At 39.4% G+C, this 20,974-nt stretch overlaps 1 protein-coding gene across 4 annotated transcripts in view; it reads left to right on the forward strand.

Annotated features, from left to right (window-relative positions):
• APOOL (apolipoprotein O like) overlaps positions 1-20,974 on the forward strand; it is a 176,867-nt gene that overhangs the window by 75,336 nt on the left and 80,557 nt on the right. For 2 of the 4 annotated variants that reach the window (XM_031944605.1, XM_031944604.1), the window contains exons 3-8: positions 3,837-3,956; positions 8,726-8,780; positions 10,399-10,497; positions 12,574-12,665; positions 14,714-14,824; positions 14,949-15,060. In XM_031944605.1, the coding sequence (XP_031800465.1) occupies positions 3,837-3,956; positions 8,726-8,780; positions 10,399-10,497; positions 12,574-12,665; positions 14,714-14,824; positions 14,949-15,060 (589 nt within the window). Of the gene's footprint in view, positions 1-3,836; positions 3,957-8,725; positions 8,781-10,398; positions 10,498-12,573; positions 12,666-14,713; positions 14,825-14,948; positions 15,061-18,115; positions 19,722-20,974 lie in introns of those variants that run through there. The other 2 variants (XM_031944608.1, XM_031944607.1) reach the window with 2 other exon arrangements.

Genomic DNA, 20,974 nt, shown 5'->3' on the forward strand with positions numbered 1-20,974 from the left:
GCACTACTGGATCAAAGGGTGTGCACAGTTTGATAACTTTTTCGGTATAGTTCCAAATCATTCTCTAGAATAGCTAGATGTATTCACAATTCCATCAATTGTATATATCAGTGTCTCGGTTTTGCCACATCCCCTCCAACATTCCATATTATCTTTCCCTGTCGTTCTAGCCAATCTGACAGGTGTGTAGTGCTATCTCAGAGGGAAGCTTATTTTTCAAAATTATTTCTCCTCCTGAAAAATTGTTTTTAGTTTAAGTAGCAGTGCATAGAGTAACTTAAGACTTCTGGGTAGCCTGGTATGTAACATTTACAAAAATGTGTCCTAATGAAGAAAATCCCATGGGAACTTGCAGAACAGATAAGTAAGAATTACTTCTGTTTTTTTGATAAGAATTTGTTGCAGGAACAAACAGGCTTAAAAAAGCCTGTTTTTTCTTGTAAAGGGCTGAAACTATGAAAAGGTGTACTTGAATCAGACAACCGAACAGTTTACCTTTTCGATATGAGACAATGACTCTATTAGCATATTTTTGGATAAATGATTCTTCTCACAGTGGATGCTGGCTCAATGTTTGGTGTTAAGATAATCGTAGGCAAGGATTAGAGGGTGGGGTGACTCAGGCCAGAGTCACTTGGAGGCAGGATGAGGAGGAGAAAGGTGGAGAGTCTGGGCTTCAGAATCGAGAAGAGATCTTTGGCAAAACAGTTTGCCTGCTTCTTTCCCTTCTCCCCCTAAAAACCAAGGACTTTTACTTATCCTGACTCTGGGTGATCCTGAGGGCTCCAGGGAGCTAGCTTGGACTTTTAACATTTTCTATGCATTTAAAAACCAGAAACTAACTTGTGAACATTTTACTTAGGTTTTAGTAGATTTGAGTATGACTGACAGATATTATTAGGCAGACAAGAGTGTCCCAAAAGTCTTAGTGAAATTTTAAGCCTTAGGAGCTTTAATCCGCACTAAGAATTTTAGAGCACCCTGTATAAAATGAGGTCTATACCTCAGTGTAAAGTTATTTCTAGTCAAATTTTGAGGAAGGGGATATTCTAAAGGCAATAAAGTGGCATTGGAGGTAGAGCTCTAGACCTGGAATCAAGAAGACTTAAATTTAAATTCTGCCTCAGACACTCACCAATTGTGTTATTCCGGACAAGTCACTTAACCTCAGTTAAACCTCAGTTTCCTGATTTGTCAGATAAGACAAATAAAAGCACCTGTTACCCTGAGTTGTCATGAGGATCAAATGATATTAGTGAAGCACTTAGCCAGAGTGCTTAAAACGTAGGAGATACTCTATAGCTGCTTATTCCTTCCCCCTTTCTAAAAGATTTCTCCATCTTCCAGGTAGTTTCCCAATTGAAATCTCCCTTTGATTATTGACCTCTTAAAGTCTCAGAGTCACCATTGTAAACATGAGTTTATTATTCAATCTCTGATCATTAAAAATGTATGAAATTTGACTGGATGTAAAGCTCCTTTAGCAAATTCTTTATAAGTAGTTTTATATAAAGTTTATAGACTTTATAAGTCCCTGGTCCTTTGTTGATTTCTACTAACAATGAAGGAGAAATCTTGTTAGCTAGAGGAGAGTACTGTTTACTTGGGCTCCATTTAACTGAGACTTGACTATTTATGGATTTCACCCCCTATCCCTGATAAAGAACAAGCATGTGCAGCTTCTTGTACTCATGATCAGGATTAGTAGATGGCATGATTAGTAGAGGGAATAGTGCTAGCTTCTCCACACCCCACCCCCAAGCCTCCCGTTCTTCTCTATAGGATAACAGGACCGGAGAATGGTAACCAGAAGCCCTAAGAGGCTCTCCAGTTCAATTTACTCATTTTAGAGGTAAAGCAACTGAGGCACCAAAAAAGATTGAGTAGCTAGCCCAGGAGCACCCACTGAAGAGCTGGATTTGATGCACCATCCAACTCTCCGTACTCCCTTTACTGGTCAGGCAACACAGCCAGTCTATAGGCTGTGAACTCCTATTGAGTGGAGGGTACCGGTGCTTCTGGAAGGTCCTGGTCCCTGTAAAATCCTTCTGCTGACTGATATCTTGGGAGATGAAGCTTTTAGACTGAAGGCTCATGACCTATGTTTTTGTTGGCTTAACCAAGATAGGTCAGCATTTTCTTTACAGTTTATGGTCTTAAAGTATGACCTGGGTCACTGAGATATTAAAGGACCCGCCCAGGGTCACACAGCCAGATTTGAACATTGGTTTTCCTACCAACTCTCCATTTACTATATTATACTGCCTCACCTAAGCCCTTTTCCCTGTTACAGTGGTAAGATAATATCACTCATTTATGATATTATATTAATATATGTAATAGTCTAACATCTCATTATATAGAATCTGAGAGCAGATTTGGAGAGGACAAGGTGGAAGACACAGTGAGGTTACTGGCAGCATCTGGAGGATGTGACTAGAGACCAGATCTTTGGGAAACTTCCTGCATCATACTTGCCTGACTCCTTCTAGCCATGATTAAAAAATAAGCACATGTCTCTCTTAAGTCTTTCACAGAGACCCTGCAGAAATGAGTGAATGCAGGAAGGAAGGAGAAAGTGTGTACTAAGTGCTAATGAGCACTGGATGCTAGAGATGCTAAAACAAAAGCAGATACACAGGGGAAGTGATGGCCCCGCAGGGGGCCCTTTGGTTCCAGCAAGTTACAGGGATAGTGAGTGAGGTCATGGGAGACAAGACAGAAATAGCAACCAGGACAGAGTTGATTTGATCCTGGTTTGTGGTTTCTATGCTCAGCCCTTAGCACAGTGATTAGCACACAGAAGGTGCTTAATAAATGCCTACTGGGGCAGCTAGGTGGCTCAGTGGATGGAGCACCAGCCCTGTAGTCAGAAGGATCTGAGTTCAAATGTGGCCTCAGACACTTAACACTTCCTAGCTGTGTGACCCTGGACAAGTCGCTTAACCCCAATTACCTCAGGAAATAAATATATGAATGAATGAATGGTTACTGGCTGACTGGCGGTTACAGTCCCAGAGAGGCTTAGTGAGGACAAGAAAGCAAAGGGAGTGGAAGAGAAACCTGGCTAGGAGCTTTCCCAAAGTGTCCAGGAGAGGCAGTCACTGGGTAGGATAGTGGAGCCCCAAGCAGGCAGTTCCTTCAGGGTCTGATCTCTGGCACGGGCATGTTCTCAGATGTGAGGTGTGCTTCTTATCAGGGAGGGTGTAGATAATCATCCAGAAAGGAGGGAGTGAAGTGAAGAAGTCACCGGCTCCCTTGCCTGCTTGTAGCTGTTGGCTTAGCAGTGTCCAAAATAACAATGAAACCTCATTATTCTCTGCCTGGAAAGCAGGAGATCATTTAGTAACTCTGCTCAAGCAAAAGCCTTGCCTGGTAGTACTAGTCTGCCGAGAGGCCCACACGGCCCCTGCAGCCAAAAGATGGAGCTGCCTGGGAGCCACTGGGAATTCATGTTTGCTTACTGGCTTTCACACTTGGATCTTCTTTAATTATGTCTTGTGTTTAATATTGTGTGCTCCAGCCTTACTAGATACTAAGGGATAAGCTGATCAGAATCTGGCTTTGTCACTCAGGTTTAACAAGCATGTATTAAATGCTTCAGATGTGCCAGGCACTGTGCTAAGGAAGCAAGGTTGGGAGACTTTCTTTGTGGGAAAAGAGTTTTTCTTCCTTGAATTTTTCATGTGGGGGGGAGAGGGATGGGAAAGGAGGGAGGGAGGCAGGCAGACAAACACTGACTTCTGGCTGTTTATGTTTGTGTGCATGTGAGGGAGACAGACAGAGAGAGACTCTTCCATATAAACGTTTATTTTTCTTTCTTTTTGCCTTTGCAGCTCCCTATTTATAATGTGCCATCTCTCCATTCGAAGTACATCGAAGAGCAGCCTGGCCATTTACAGACTCGCATCACTTCCATCCGAACCACAGCGTGTCATTATTTCGGCTGGTGCAAAGTAAGAAACATTCTGTCAGTGATCCTTCTCCTAACACAAGAGTTTAAAGTGCCTGCTTTGTGTTCTTAGTCACACAACAGCTCGAGTGTTTTTAGGTATTTCTTAATGTGAATTTTCCCACACAAAAACCTCCTCTCCAGGTTGCCGTTGCTGATTGTTCCTGGTTGGGGTAAGGCCAGTGTGTTCCCAGCTGGGCCTGGCCCTTCCAGCCAGTCTGCCTCACCCTGTTGCCAGGCACTGCTCGAATGAGCAGCATCAGCCCGCACAGTAGTGGTATTCACATCAGCGTGATACTCTGTCATTGCATGACCTTGGGGCCGGTGTACGGGCATCAGAATCACTGTCACCATCATCCTAAGCCAGTTGCCATTCAAATCTGCTCCCAACCTAACCTGTATTCATTCTGTTGCCTATTAAGATTAAAAACATTTTTTTTCTGTGCTTCACAGATCTGTAATATAGTCCTGGAATATTCCAATTGTTTTTGAAATATTGTCATTCTGCAGTAAGTGCTCTTAATCTAGGGTCTAAGAACTTGGGTGTTTTTTTCTAAATGTCGATAACTATTTCAATAGAATTGATTTCCTTTGCAGTTTATATATATTTATTATGTGCATATAATAAAAACATATAAAAAGCATATAACTATCTAAAATATGTATTTTGTTATCTCTATTTTTATATGTCCATCTATATATTTGTATCCTATGTGTTTTGTTTTATGTAAAAACATGATTCTGAGAAGGATCCATTGGCTTTACTAGACTCCCTAGAAGGGTCCAGGAAGCACAAAAAAAGAATCCGAATCCCTCATCTAAATGGTCCTGCTGGTCCTCTGTAAAAACCATCATGTCCTTTTTTTTATTCTGAGCTTGTCACGATCTTTTTTTTCTGACGGAACTGTTTGTCTTTTTAAGGAAGCTCAATACATTCTTAATAGTTTGATCTCAGGGAAAATGTCTTGACTAATTAAGGTCTGATTCACACACCTGAGGCTAATGCCAGCAGTCAGATGATTCAGGCTTAGGTCTCCGGAGACCACATTTTCCTTAGTGTTCTCAAATTTATCTTTAGTGAAGCAAATTCCTCCTGAGACATCCTTAAATTGCTACCATAGCTGTCACCCTATTTAAGACCAAAAGGACTTTTAATTCCCATCAATGTTAAAAGGAACGGGCTGAAAGGCGCTTTTGAAGACATTTTGTTTTGAACGTAAACAACTTTGCTCTTATAATTTAAAAAAATACGTGGTCTTTTAAAAATGACTTCTCACTCGAATTCTGTTGGTATCCTACACATCAGATTTTAACGCCTACAGTTAATACCCTGGTGTTTGAAAACTTGGATAATAGTGCCCCCTTGTGATTGAAATTCATAATCCACAGTTTCAACAAGCATTTCATTTTTGATATATTTGTATGAATTTTCAGTAAAGACAAATCGTTTAGTAGCGTTTAGTTTCTCTTTGAACCCTGCTTGTATATTTGCATTTCATTATCTTTATCTGCCCGAAATTAGAGCCTATGTCATGTAAAGTTCTTGTATGCTTTTCGTATAGAAGAACTTAACATCCCATATCATCTTTTGCTCTTGTCCAATATGATGCTTTAAGTTTCCTTCTCTCTGAAAGCTTTTTCGCTTGTTGCCTTCATGACATCTGATTAAGGGATTTGGGGTGTCAGAATCACCCCAAAGATTGTGTTTTGGGCTGTAGTGTACAGCATGACCTTGGGGATGTAACTTAGCTAATGAGGGAAAATGTTCAAGTCCCATGTAAGCCATATCCCAGTAGTCCAGCAGGCTTCCTTTTGGATGCCTGCTCTTTTTGTGTCTGCTACCCTTAGGAAGGAGAAAGAAAAGGGTACTTGGTACCCAGCAGGGGTCATCTCTCCTCATCCTGCCTGAAACATTACTGGGAGGAAGAGGTTGCTTGATGGTATACTAAAAAGGAGAGGAAGGAATTCAAGATAGTTTGAGCAGCAAAAAAAGGCTGAGGATTGAGGAGGAAGTCCAGGCTAAATAGAGTATTACAATGATTTCTTGAAAGCATTTGTCCTTTGCCCTTACAGTTGGCAGAGTTGGCTGTTGCTTCACTGGTCTCCCCCGCCGGCTTCCTGCCTAGAATCTGAGTTGTGCTGCCCTGTTAAATGATCCCAATGTCCACTCTTCTTAGTTCTCAACACTCCAAGAGGGTTTTGAATGGTTAGTTGGACCTATCAGCCGATGTCTCATGAAGAACCCAAACTATAGGTTCCCAATGGACATTTTACAAAACAAAGTGATGCCAGACTGCTCCCTGAATTAGAGATCTGGGGTATCTAGTGATTATATGAAGAACTGTTACGCATTTCTAAGGTTAAGATCCTTTCCTACACAGATCAAAGGATAAGATTAGGGATAAGGACTACAGCCCTGATTTCACTGGCCTAAAAAACTCCCTGTTGAGGAAATTTCCTGCCCCAATGTGGGTTGGGACCTTCATTGCAACTTAGAGCCTTAGAAACATTGCTTAGATCCAAGGATAAAGTCTCAATTACCACCTGAATAACCAGTACTTTCTAATAATTGGAGGCAACTTAAGACAACCCATGTCTCGTGACCACCTTTTGGTTCATTCAGAGTCATAAAGTTCAGTATTAGTGGAGCTGTGGAGAAATGGACACACTGGAACCACTCCTGGCAGAACTCTGATTTACAATACAGTACAAGGGCACTGTAACTTTTTGTATCCATTTTGGTATAGGTTTTCTCTATTAAGAGTATAGCCCAAGGACATTACTAAAGAAAGAAAGATGTTTTCTTGATATATCATTAGTAGCATAATTTGTAATGGCAAAAATACTGGAAATGATTAGATAGAGTCTAACAGTTATGCAATATACTGAAATATGAGTGTACTATAAAAAAGGATAAGGGGCAGTGTGGCAGAGTGGATAGACAAGAGAAGATGGCATTACAAGCTCTACTTTGCATTTAAACTCTTAGTTCCCCCTGAAACTCTTTAAAGACTGAATTGCTAAGAAGGTGCTGACCTTTCTCAGCAGAGAAAGTTCACCAATAGAACCCTGCACTAACCAGATCATGGTCAAATTAAAGCTAAACATGAAGAAAAGAGCTACAAAAAAGACATGTGAAATGTTACCAAACAAAAAAATTAGAGTCAGAGCAATCTTACATACCCTGGCCATGTAGTCTGTGATCTCTATCTACGTTGTGCATTTTTTTCCCCACTGTGTAGCTCCCAAACCTCTAATTGTAGAATCCTGGTCTTTGGGAATTGCCCATATTAATATAGAAGTGAAGAAGTATAATGGTTACAGTTATGATTTGTACCCTTGTTCTAACACTAGCTCTCTTATCTAGTGTGTTGTACTGTATCTCAAAATAATCATAGTATTAAAATCCTAAAAGACTCACAAAAACAAAGCATTCAGAAAGGGAAACAGAAAGAAATAGGAAGGATACTTTCTTTACCAAAACTCAGCCTAAAGGCTTTCTTCTACAAAAAGCCTATGTCAGTTCTTCCCAGCTGATAGCAGCTGCCTACTTCCCCACAGTACCTTGTATTCATTTTGAATATATTCATTGTGACTGTGTGTATGTGTGAATATTATCTTCTCCATTAGGATGTAAGATCCTTGAGGGCAAAGTCTTTTTCACTTCTGTGTTTATACCCCTGTTGCCTATTTGCATTGCACGGTAGGTGCCTAACATGTTTAATTGATCAATTGGTTATTTTCTTGTTATGTAATGTTGACTACGTTCTCCCTAGCATTCCACTAAAGCTTGCTGAAGAGTTCTGAAATGATGTGGTCAAGTCAGAAATTCTGAATTTGAATCCTAACTCCACTACTAAATCTTTTGTCCTTACTTCAGTTCCCTTATCTGTAAAATGAAAAGGTTTGATTAGATGATCTCTAAATTTCCTTCGAGTTCTTCAGTATTTCAGCAAAGGTCCTCATGCAAATCACTTCTATATAAGCAAGCACATGCATGATCTGTCTTCCTAGTTGGTTTCATGAGATGAAGTGACTGACAGATCCATCCTTCTTATGAACCAACCTTTTGGTGATGGAGTCACATTTAGCTAGGCTGGTCCTTAGCAAATGGTTCATGACCTGGACTACGCTGAAAGGCCCTCTAGTTTGGTAAGACCTGTCGCTTGTGTTCTGCTGGTGTAGCCTTCAAGACACGGTGTGACTTTGTGACACCTGAGGAACACTTAAGTGAAGGAAACCTAGTATGAAATGAAGTGATCATAGCTCTTTCCTATTTGAATTTTTGGCTTTGTTCTCCCCTAGAGCATTATGTCGTTGATGCTCTAGCCATGTTAATCGCATGGCTCATCTAAAATGAAGAAAGATCCCTTCTTAAGATTTCATCCTCTTCAATTATTTTCAATTTGATAAATGTTTGTATTTATGCATTATTCTTTGGGTAGCTACCCCACTATTTACAGATGTTTCAGGAAGAAAAGTTGTATTATCATTTTTATAGAATAGGAAACTAAAGCTTCAGGTAAGGTCCATGATAGAAACTGGAAGCAGGAGCTCAGATTCAATGCCCTATTAATGTTTTCCTTTTGAAATGTTCAGTAGTTCCATTTATCCATTATCCCCTTGATTTCTGCTGCTCCCCAAACGGGTCCTTCTCCCAAATCCCTATTTGGTCACTTTAATTTTTTATCCATTTTAAAAGATATGGGTTCTTTTGTGTCATTTTTTAAAGATTCACATGATTGATTTACTTTTTTCCCTTTTTATTGGTAGGATGTTTATGTTTGGATGAAAAATGGAATAATGGATACAGTACAGTTTGGGAAAGGTAAATAAACTAGTTGTGACTCAAAATGTTCTGGTTATATGACTCATAAGATTAAATCGAAAAAAAAACACACAGCCTTGGTCACTTTGCCCTGTTGATAAGACAGGAAAGAAATAAACAAGCCATTAAATAGATCTTCAGTATCAGAGCTTGGTTTCTGTTTCTATACTGTTTATACAAAGCTAAAAAAAAAAAGAAATTAAAAGCAGCAATCCATAGTTGGTGACTATTTAAAATAACAAATGTTGTTTTAAAAAACTGAGGAGAAATTCGTTGCAGTTGTAAAGTGCCAGTTGAAAATTGTCATTGTAGATTATTTCATTAAAAAAAAAACACTTCCAGGATGTAATTAGACATAGAATCAGTCTTTGAATATTAATGCCAATGGATGAAAACTATGGCAAAATAGTGGAGCATCAAAAAGTCCTTTTTATTTGCCATAGTGTTATGTGATTTTTGGCACAACAGATTCCTCTTCCATTTAATCATACTTGCCCTTGCTTAACAGTCAAATGAGTTTGCGTTCTCTGAACATAGGAGAAGACAACTTTGAAATTTAAATTCATCGCAGATAATTCACAAAGTTAATGATCCACATATAGATACATAGGTATAGAAATTAATTAATTAGTTTCAGCTCGGTCTTGGCTCGTGACCCCTGAATTTGTGGTTTCCTTTGAATCTATTGCCAGTGGCATCAGTGCTTCACTTTGATAGTGTTCTTGTTTATTGGGGGAAATAAGGAGATTGGACAGCCCTGTGCCTGGGGTTAGATCTTCTCTCTGCTTTTTATTAATTTGAGCTAGTCACTTACCTTCTTCTGGTCTGAGTTTCCTCGTCTGTAAAATGGGCTTGGAGTAAGGTGTCTTCTAAATGTGATCCTATGCCCAATTCTACACAGTCTGGACTTCCCATTCTATTCCTTCTCTCCAGCTCTGCTTTTTACCCCAACCCTGGTTACTGGTTTCATTCCAAGACCAATGGCCACACTGAAGCAGGACAGGCTGAGAAAGCCATGCTGGATTGGAGTGATCAGTGCCACAGAGGTCTGAAAAGTCCATCATTCAAAAACTGATGAGAGTCTCTGCTCATATTTAAATCGAATGGATCAAGGCCCTACTTCTCTCTTTTGGGTTTGTCTTCTCTGCTCATTTGAAGCTCCTCAGTAAAAAACTTGAGCTGCCCTTCTTGCCATCTTTATCTGTACATTTTGTGGCAAGTGCTTAAGTTCCAAGCAAGAGCAACAAGATCTACAGAGTCAGGACTTTACCCAACAAGTGATTTCTCTTAAAACACATTCCCTAGGACTGTGGAATCCAGAAGCAGGGACCTGTCATGTGAAATCTTGAAACAGGAGCAGTATTGGAAAACTGGAAGATGAAGGAAGATGTCCTATTTTTTTTTTTCGTTTAATAAATCTTTGGGATACTAACTTCAGAGTCCTGCCCACATGTACGTTTTAAGCACTAACTTTAGAAATACTTTCCTCATATCTTAGTAGTTAATTGGCTTTGACCTTTCTATATGATTGATATCTTTATCGTAAGCATGCCAAATAGGTTGTAATATTCAACGGGACTCTTTTCCATTAAATTGTTGCTTTTTATGATTTCTTGAGATGCATATGTTTACCTGAAGAATCCACCTCAAGATTTTCTTCCAAAAATTGGTGTGATTACAGCTTCAGGATTGGTTGGCTTCATTTCAGCAAAAAAAGGTACCTTTTGCTTTTTTATCTTTTTATTATTATTGTGGGCTTCTCTTTCTCCAGAAGGTTTAATAGAGGTTATATAATTGGCCAAAATCATTTTTAAGAATTTTTGATTTTGACATGCGTGTTTCTACAAAGGTGATAATATTTGAAATAATCTTTAAATAAATCAATTGAATCAATTTGACAGAATTTACAAAATTTGTTTTTTATTAATGTTATCTTTTTTAAATAAGAGATTATAGGGTCTTTTGAAATTAGAAGATAGTCTTTTTAGGAATTTTGTGCTAATATGTGAACAACTTCAGTTTGAATGCATGTAATAAATTTCTTCATTTGGAAATCATCGCAAGCCATGGTCTACTATATGATAAGGTTGTATTCGAACTAAACTTAAGGAATTTGGCTGAAAAGTTTTGGTCTGTCATTAAAGACTCTCCTCCAACATAGCACATAATATTATGTTCCCTAGGTCATTTCAGTGAGATTTCTCTCCTTTCCAGAGGGACCTTTGATCTCTGGTAAGGAGAAAGAATAAGGTATAAGTTATATTTTAATCTTTTGTGCTGAAACAACAGAGAAAAGGTAAACCTCAACCTATAAACAGAGACTGGCTTACTTGCTGTGAAAATACATATGGCCATTTATGAGCCTTGAAGCTGCGACTCAGGAGAAAAGAACGGGAGGTGGGAAATTCAGGGGCCACACTTTGACTTACCATATATCCCAAGGGAGAGGTTGGCAACCTTGTATGGAGAGAGAACATTCTGGAGTTTTATATGCTCAGGACACTCCTGCCCTGCCCTGTCCTGCTCTGCCGCATCTGCGCATAGCCCATAATCTATCTGTTTGAACCCGAGAGCAGAGCTCGCTGAACTAGAAGTGAGCAGTGATTCGTGGTGGGAAACAGAGTAGCAAGGCCCATTTCCCAAGGAGAAGGCCACAATCTTCATTCCTGCTTCCCAGAGAAATGACTGCAGGAGCCTTACCCAGGGATAGAAATCAGCTTCTGAATTCTTTGACCCTCTGAAATGGCTCTCTTGTCTTCCCAATGTTAATTGCACTTTTGTTGGCAAAGATTCCCAGTCTGATTTAATAGACACAAACACTGATGGCAAAGTTCATAAATTATTTGTCTACTTAACTAGAGGGTAAAGTAAAATAAAGACTGCTCCTCAAGCCAAGAAGTGAAGTGACCCGTGGGCAGCAGGGTGCTCTGGCAATTATGGAGGACCTCGGTTCGAGTCCACCCTCTGAAACTTATTGCTTGTGTGACCTTGGTAGGCCGCTCCATCTCTGTTCTGCAGGAAAATGAGGCAGTTGGATTCAAGTGACCTCGGAAGGCCCTTCCAGCTTGGGGTCCATGACCCTGTCATCTGGCTAGTCTCCTAGTTCCATAGACTGTATTTAATATGCCCAAGGCATCTCTGCAAGCCATCCATTACTTCTAATAATATGATAACAACGGCAACATTCTTATGACACCTTAAGGTTTGCAGAACGCTTTACTGTTACTCTCGCATTGGATCTTCACAACAACCTTGTGAAGTAGGTGTTATTATGATCCTCATTTTGCAGATGAGAAAACAGGTAAACTGAGGTGCAGGGGTTTGCCCAGGGTCACACACAGTTTGTATCTGAGGCCAGATTCGAACTCAGGTGGTCCTGACTCCAAGTCTGGCACTCTGTCTGTACGGACACAGACATACTTTGTTTTCTTTCTAAAGCTGAGCAAGGCTTAGGGTTTCCTACTTGGGTTTCTTAGGCATTGGAGAAATGCTTAGCTTTTCATTTAAAAGAGTGAATAAGTAGAGCCAGGAGAAAAAGAAGAAAAGGAGTTGTTGTGTTCAAACAGCAGGCTGTCTATGCAAACACTATACATGAATTGAACATGACAGCTGGGGGCCGGGGGCCGTATATTAATTGAGTTGAATTCTTCAAGGATATTTTAGCTACCATCTTGACTCTTTGATTCCCAGGGGCAATTTCTTATAGAATGTTGGCTGTGAAATGGAGATGGGGAAAACATTGATGTTGTAGAAGCATCTGTTTGGAGTTAAATACTTTGTTTGGGTTACACAGGCTCTAAATTTAAGAAAATTGCTTATCCGTTGGGACTGACCGCTTTAGGAGCATCTGTTTGCTACCCAGCTCAGGCAGTGGTAATTACCAAGGTAAGTTCTTTTCATAGTGATGGTATCAACATTCTTATATTTGTTTAAACTCAAAGCTTTGCAAAATTTAAATGTTGTACCACACCTGCAGCCTTTAATTTACAGAGAGATAGAGTTGATATCAACACTCGTGTGTTGGCATTAGTCATACAAAATCACATTAGCATCTCAGCATGATAAATACCACACTCTTAATTACATGACCATCAGAAGTGAGCAGACAGGATGAATTTACTTAAATAAAATTAAACAATATAAATGCTCTTTTTTATATTAAGTTCAGAGACTGCTTTTGAATTTATACAGAGGGGAGTGCTCCATTGTTAAATGCTATAAAATTAAATTTTTAATTAACAGAAAATTGCACCTGCTGGCAGCTGTTCAGTGCAGCATATTAACATAATGCTAGAACAGCCAATTGATATTCAGCAGTGGCTTCTTAAGTCTTAAAAATATGTATGTGTATGTGTGTGTGTATTTCAAATCTAGAACACCATCTGGAACTAGGAAATCCTTTCCATGAAAATCGCATTTCAGCCCTTTTGCGGTTTTTCTTGTCAGCTCAACTGTACAGTTGAATGGTTTCTTCTCATTTCAGCCCTTGCCATTGTAGGATTTGCTTTGTGCACACATGCTCTCAGTTGAGTTTACAGCTTTCTTGGACAGAGAGGTTAGAGCTCTCTCTAGTCTTTGGCTTCTTTTCTTATCTACGGAACTTTTTTCCCCTCTGATTTAAAGAATATAGACTTTGTCAAAGAACATTTTCTACTTGTACTTGTATTATACTACTTTTTAAATTATTTGTATAGCTAAGAGTGCCTGTTTTGTAACAAGCTTCAGAATATCACAGATAGATTCTGATACTTGGTCATATGGCCAAGTCATAGCAGCAGATAGGCAGGAAGGGGGAGTGTTGCTACAGCCAGAGATACATACATACATACAACTGTGTATATAGCCATGTAGAGATACATAGATGTATTTCTGTGTGTGTGTGTGTGTGTGTGTGTGTGTGTGTGTACACACAGAGAGAGAGAGAGAGAGAGAAGCAAAAAAAGAACAACCACCAAAGAGGTTGCATAGGAATTAGAAAGATTTTACCATTAATTACCATAGGCTGATAATGCAAATATTTTGCTCTTCTTACCACCAATGATTTATCAAAGGTAGGGTGTATCCAAAAGAACAAAGGAAAACTAATCAATTACCACTGTGACATTATGATTGGTTGAGTTTGATTTTAGGGTTTGGGGGATCTCTCCATGGTATTTTTTATAACTAACTTACATGGAGAGAAGTTTTGGTGAAGAGAAGTGATTTGTCCTTGAAAAGGTCACCATTGTGATGTAGTCAGTAACTAACATTTGTACAACTACAGGCCCCCATCCGAAAGCTGCTAAATATTTCATGAGTGACTTTAAGAAATATTTTTAACAGAAAAGAATCATTGCAGGGTAAGAAAGGGGAAAAAAAATCTTAGAGAAATGGGGTAAAGGAAGGCAAGAACAACTTCATTTAAATAGGGGAATTCATCTAGAGATTGAGGGTTCTGCTTTAGTGAATGGTAGGCCTTAATTTTTAGACCTCGTTCTACAAACTGAATTTTCTCCAGGGACATTCATTGATGCTTTCTCCATGTAGGAGTAAAAAAGATTTTCAAGGAAATCAAATTCAAATTTGAGTTGACTTTTCTTTTGTAGCAGCACAATGAACTCTTCTTTCGTAAGATATTTCTTAACTGAAACTAGTAAGTTTGTTATATACACAAACTTATACAGATAGTCTTTACAGAATCTGTTTCAGGTGATGCAAATGGTTCAGAAGCTTTATGTTTAGTAAAAGCGAGATATCTATCTCTCCGTCTATCTTTATGTTGATGTATAGATGTAGATATTTCTATCTTGTTAGTTTAGACTTAGGCATTCTCATAGAAGAAAATGGCAACTCCTGGAACCAGCACATACACATTAAGAAAAGCTGTTATTACATCCTCTCCCCCCCCCCCAAAAAAAAAAGTTTGACTCTAAACTACACTGTATTCTAATTAGGTTACTGGGAAAAAGGTATATGCTGCAAGCCAGGGGGTCTATGAAGTTCTTGCGTCTTTATGGAGAGAAAACTACACGCAAAAAGAAACTGAATTCAAAGAAGAAGTGAAGGTAGGTTTCTGGCCGAAGAAAGTGGTTTGTTCTGCACTTATTTTTGTGTCTGGGCAGAGGGTGGCATATAGCCTTTGGTCATCCTGGACTCAAGTTCAATGTCTTTTGTTGTTTATTCTTGGAGGAAAACTATCTTTTTGCTGAACAGCTTAGAAGAGACATCAAACTTGACACACCTGCAACCATGGCAGTGGCAGAATCGAAAATGTCCACAAGCAAGCTGGCACCATCCTCAGGTGTGTTTAGAATCATGTACCTTGGTTTTTATTTGTTTTCTCCCTAAATAATTTCTGATGGTAATATGAGTTATCAGGTTGCCCTTGATAGTTTTATTTCATAAGTATTCTTAGTCTTTTCTCAGCTGTTTGGTGGCTGGGACTATGCCAAGTTCGTAACATATCTGCATGTTACACGGTGCAATGTTTTGCAGCTTCAGCTGGCTAATTGTACTGATTTAAGAGTAGAGATAGTTAACAGTAATTTTAAAACATGGTGGGGAGGGTGCTGTAGTTTATATAGATCAAGAGAATCATGCCTTTCTGAGTTCCATGAGTTTCTAGGCCATGGAAAGTCACCCATGTAGAATAAGTAGCAGCTTATCTTCATGTTGTATATTCCATTTCCTCCATTCAATCATTCTTCATTTCCATTTCCTATCCAATTTTCTTTCATATGCTAGAAGAACTTCCAGCATCAGACATTAGAAGTGGTAGCTACTGTTATCATTAGTGCCTTAGCATTTGGGAAGTTGATCTAAGAATAGTGATCCAGCCAACTGGAGAAGCATAAGTGTGCTTATTTGTGAAGAATATAGTCATGTTAGTGGAGTTAGTCAACATGTGTAATTCAGAGTTGACTCTGTCTTAATGACATTAGTGGCATTCCTGTCATGCCATTTGTTTGAAAAATGTACAATATTATCCACATTTATAGTACCCACTGTTGATGTGTGAAATTCAAAGTTGATTTCGTCTTAATGAAATTAGGAGTATTCCCGTCATTCCGTTTACTTGAAAAGTCTATATTATCTACATTTATAGTGCCCATTGTCGACGTGTGTAATTCAAAGTTGACTTCGTCTTAATGGCATTAGGAGTATTCCCATCATTCTGTTTACTTAAAAAGTCTATGATATTATCTACATTTATATTGCCCACCGTCGACATGTGTGATTCAGAGTTGATTGCGTCCTTAATGACATTGGGAATATTCCAGTTGTGCCATTTGCGTGAAAAGTTTCAGAGAATTTCATAAAGGCTACTATTTTTAATTTTCTCATTTATCGAGCTGAGGACCCAAAACTACTATCCTAATTTTACATACAAAAAAATAGAAGAGTTTCTGGCTTTCTAAGCTCCCTTAGGAGTAAAGCCTGAAGTTGGCCTAGTCTTTTCCCACTTGGATGCTTGACTTTAGGTTTGAGATATACATGGACTGTTAACTGAACAAAGATCATTAATAGCCTTTTGAGGAGGAGGACAAATGAAGTGCAGAAGGGCTAATATTGCCTGAAATTCTTCCTGCCCAATCTTCTAGGCAGCTCTCTTTCATTCTGTGATAGAACAACGTCAAATCCTTTTCCTAATTCTGTACTTCGTTTAGTTCTGTAATTTTCAAATTCTTCATTTCCCAACTTTCCTTTTAAATAGTTTGTGTTTAAAGGTACCAAAAAGCTTTAAGTATATTTGAAAGGAGGAGTTAAAGGTTTCTTCTGAGAGGGAAAACAAGTACCCACTCACTTGATTCAGGAATTCAGTTTTTAAAAGATCATTAAGTACCCCCTACGATGTATCAGAGCACTAGGCCAGGCGCTGAAAAAGAAAGCAAATTTGAGAGAAAAGTGGAGTCCTTTCTCCTCAGAGAGTTTATAGTCTAGTGGTGGACTGTTACTTACACACAGTGAGGTTTAAACAAAGTGTTGTGTCCTCGAGGTGGCAGCATAGGGTGTTATTGCTTAGGGGGAGGGGTTAAGGGAGAACATGGAAGGCTGTGTTCAATTAATAGCATTTGAACTAGGCTTTACAAGATGGGTAGGATTTCACTGGGTAAAGAAAATCCAGGCTTAGGGTAGGAAGAGTGTAACCAAAGGAACCAGAAGCAAGAAATGGGTATAGAAAGGAGCCAGTACTCCAGTTTGGGTGGAGCTTAGAGTCAGTGGAAGGAGTGGGAACAGTGTGCTGCCAGATTGTTGAGCTTTTCGAATTTAGCTAACAAAAAGACTTGAGATGTAGGGAGCTACCCAGGTTATTTTGAGGAGATCCCATACACATCTGTGAATATGGAAGAGCCTGGGGAGGAGAAAGTCAAGGTGGTAAGGAAGACCTGTACTAGGCTAATGGCAGTGCAGATGTTGAGGACAGTTCCGATTAGAAAGTGGATGGAGAATAGCCAGACCTTGGTAACTGGATGGATGTGTGAGGAAAGGGAGAGAGAGAAGTTAGAGCTCCCTCCCAGGTTTCAAGCACGGGAGATAAATGCCACCGACCCAAATTGGGAAGTCTGAGAGGGGAGCAGGTTTGTCGAGGAAGATCATGAGCTCCGTTTGCCTTTGACTCCATCCCCCAAATTTCTCTTGCTCCCACCTACGCTGAACAGTAAACCCTAAAGAAACCCAGTGGGGTCGAGTCGGGCTTTGGGAGGTTGGTGATATATTAGGAAGTTGAGAGTACAGAAATGGTGAAGCCAGAGACTTAAGGAGGACCGTGTCTAAGTATATCTGGTCCGCATTTGATTTGAAGAGTTTCTTCATTAACAAAGCTGCGGGTTAATGCTTCTGTTTACTTAGTCCAGCTTTTTGTCATTTTGAGAGTTAGAGATATTTTTTGAGCCAAGGATCAATGTTGTTCTCAGATTGCCCCTACTTGGAGGCAAGTACACATTGGTATCTCAGTTAGTGGTGCCTTGTGACTTTAACTGGAAAACGCAAGTAACCTGCAGTCACTAGGCTTTCATCAACCACATTTTGATATTGTACATTCCTTAGGTTGCTAGTTTCTAGCTTTTTATGGATGCTATTGACACTGAGAAATAAGTACATTTTTCTAAGCTGACATAGGGAGGAACACAGACAGAACGGTTTAGAATACTCCTTCCATCGGTTCCTAGTACCACGTAATAGGACAGTTTTTACTAGCTATGTGCCTATGCCCCCAAGAGATTTGAAATTCTTTAGTCTGAGTAATCAGGTGTTATATATCAGTGCCATGCCAACTTTAGCCGCTTCTGTATAACAAGGTAGACCTGAAGCAAATGTCATCTCACGTCTTACACTTTGTCATTTTAATGCTTTAGCAGGTGCTGTCACAGCCACAAAGTTTAAGGCTGATCCCAAGCTCATGGATCACGGTCAGTCCAATCCAGAAGATGTAGATATGTACAGCACTAGAAGTTGAAATAAACTGCATACAGATCTTCAAGAAGTAGGAAGCTTGGCAAATAAGAAAAGTCATAATGGCGAAATAATATAACTGGGTCCCATAGACTATATAGCTTGATCAGGTATTTTCTTACATTTTCATTCATCCATTTATACACAATTTGCTAACTCATCACATAGACAGACTGTGAAAGCAGTCAAAACAATACTCGGTGATTGACACCAAAGTTGAGTTCCGTGTCATCGGGATACATTTGATGCCATACATTGGAGTTCACTTAACACAGAAGATGGAATAAAGATATGAGCATCATGCGGTCTTTGACATTTTAAATATATCTCTGATTTAACTGCCCCCTTCATATGTCAGCTAAGCAAGAATCCTGGGTAAATGTTTTCTTTCTTTTTTATACTTTGTCGGTCTGGAGCTAAATATTCACAATAAAGTTCCAGGGCCCGACGCTGGCATTTTAGACCATCTTAAAATGTCAGAAATCGGCTCTGGCTGCTGCATTTGTCTCATAATATTGCTTTTCTTTGATATATTTAAGTACCAAGAACATCTCTTTTCAACATCCTTCCTTTACTCTTGGAAGTAATTGAAATAAAATAAATTTGTGTGACATTCTCGTATAGTTTTATTTAACTTGAAACTATCCTCATCTTAATCATGAGGTTAAACACCCAGGGTTAAGAAAAATCATCTTACTTATTAAAAATTTCTGTAACTCTTGAAACCCATGAAGGGGGGCTATTAGGTAACTCTGGGTTCTTAAAGGCCGTGTGAATGGAACACAAGTTCTAGTAGGTTCTGGCAAGCCGGAAAGCTGTCAAGTCAAGGCCCCACGATGGACTGGCTTGTGGTGACCAGCCTAGCTAAGTGCAGAAAGATCTATAACTCGAGGGTTGATTAGACAAATGATGACCATGGCATCCACAGCCACTCCTGAAGACCATCCCCTGTGGAGCTATGGGGATGTGATCTGCATTGACAGAGGACAGCAGTACCTGTGAAATCATAAATCGTGGACCAAATCAGAAGGGTCGTCACAAGCCTGTTCCCAAGACTGAATGAGAAGAGCCGAGCACAATAGTAGTATTGTCCAAAGGAAAGATTTGGGAAATAGAGAAGGAAAGGAGTTCCAACTTTGGGGTTGCTGCCATTTGGACCACCCACTGTCACATCCTCTGTTCCCTCCCTGATTGGAGGGAACAGCTGCAAGCCTAAACAACAGCAGAGCTTTGGGATGTAAGTGTGGATAATAGGCATCACACAGTCTTCCCAAGCATATAGCACTGTTCTTTCTGGCAAGTAACTAAATACTCTGCCGCTTCTATGCATACATCTATGCTGTTTGCTTGAAAAAGTCAGTGCATCTTCAAAAAGAATCATTTACTCCTGCTTCATAAAATCGATGCTTACAAAGGCACTATACTGCTCCTTTTCTCAAATCAGATTGATGAAATAGTTACTATCAGATCTTCCTTTGGGAGTAAATTTGCAGCCTGATGCCAAAAAAATTCAAATGCACGACTATACAGTTGGATGAAGAACAACACAGTGCTTCTCTAATCAGGGAAAGAGGCCATGGGGAATGCAGCAATGAAGGCTCAGTGAAACTCAAATTACAAGATAATTGAATCTTGTCTCAAAGAAGAAAATGAAACGCTGCCCCCTGTTGGAAAGGGGCAGCTGCTCTGATCTCTGTCCTCAGGTTTGGCAACAGCAATCTAGAATTGTTTGAACAAGCGTTAATTTAAAGTTGTTCTTGTAAAACACTGAGGCAGAAGCTAGATATGGTGAAATATACTGTGATTTATTTTAAAAGAATAAAACTTTAAAAATGGATTTAAACGAATGTCAATTTTTAAATGTTATAAAGTTGTCATTACACTTTGACTTAAATAGGTAAATAATGCAGATTTACACTAAAAAAAAGAGAAAGAGAGAGAGAGAAATTTAACCACTTTGTGGTCGAGTGTCCTTCCCACATCACATCACCACGGTAAAATGAAATACTTTGTAATCTAGGTTTTAATTTCTCTAATTGAGTTTGCATTCTCTTTTGTCCTTTTGTCTTCCTCCTTATTCTGCTTTGAATCTTCTCTTCACACTGTTCCCTTTTTCTCTTGGCGTGATTGGTCGCACACACTGCATCGGAAGCCAGTGGTGACATTGTCAGACCTGTTTTCTGTCAGGGTTCTTAAAGTGGCTGCTTCCTGAGGGTTTCTCCATCGTGAGAGGCTGATCGAAAATATAAGGGTAGAATTTACTAGTGTCTGGCGGAGGCTGTGGATTGGTAAGAGTTGGCATGGTTCGCATGAGAGGCTATTCACATGACCCATGCTTTTTATCAGGACTTCATTCATTTACCCAGAAAATTGTGTCTTTTGAAGACAAGCTCCTCTGAAGGCACATTTTGGTGTCAGTGCCAGAAGAGAGAGCAAAATATTCTTAAATGTGGTACGCTTTTATTGGTGTTATACCATGAAAGTAGATTGTCACATCATTCAGCACTCACTATGGTGAACAGCTGCCTTAAAATATAAGGGGCAAGCTGAAAAGCGAATTTGCTGTGCACAGTAACAAAAGAACATTGTGTTTTCCATTGCTTCTCCCAAACACTTAGCTGCTGCAGCCAGGAGAACTCTTCCCACAGTTGTGATGTCACAAAGACAGGTTATCAGCCAAATATTTCCTTGTTATTAAACTTTGGTCCTCAGCCAAGACCTTCACCTTCCCACAGCTGCTTTTAGCACTTTCCCAAGCTCAT

This window comes from Sarcophilus harrisii, chromosome X (assembly GCF_902635505.1).
Source record: "Sarcophilus harrisii chromosome X, mSarHar1.11, whole genome shotgun sequence".
NCBI classification, from domain to species: Eukaryota; Metazoa; Chordata; class Mammalia; order Dasyuromorphia; family Dasyuridae; genus Sarcophilus; species Sarcophilus harrisii.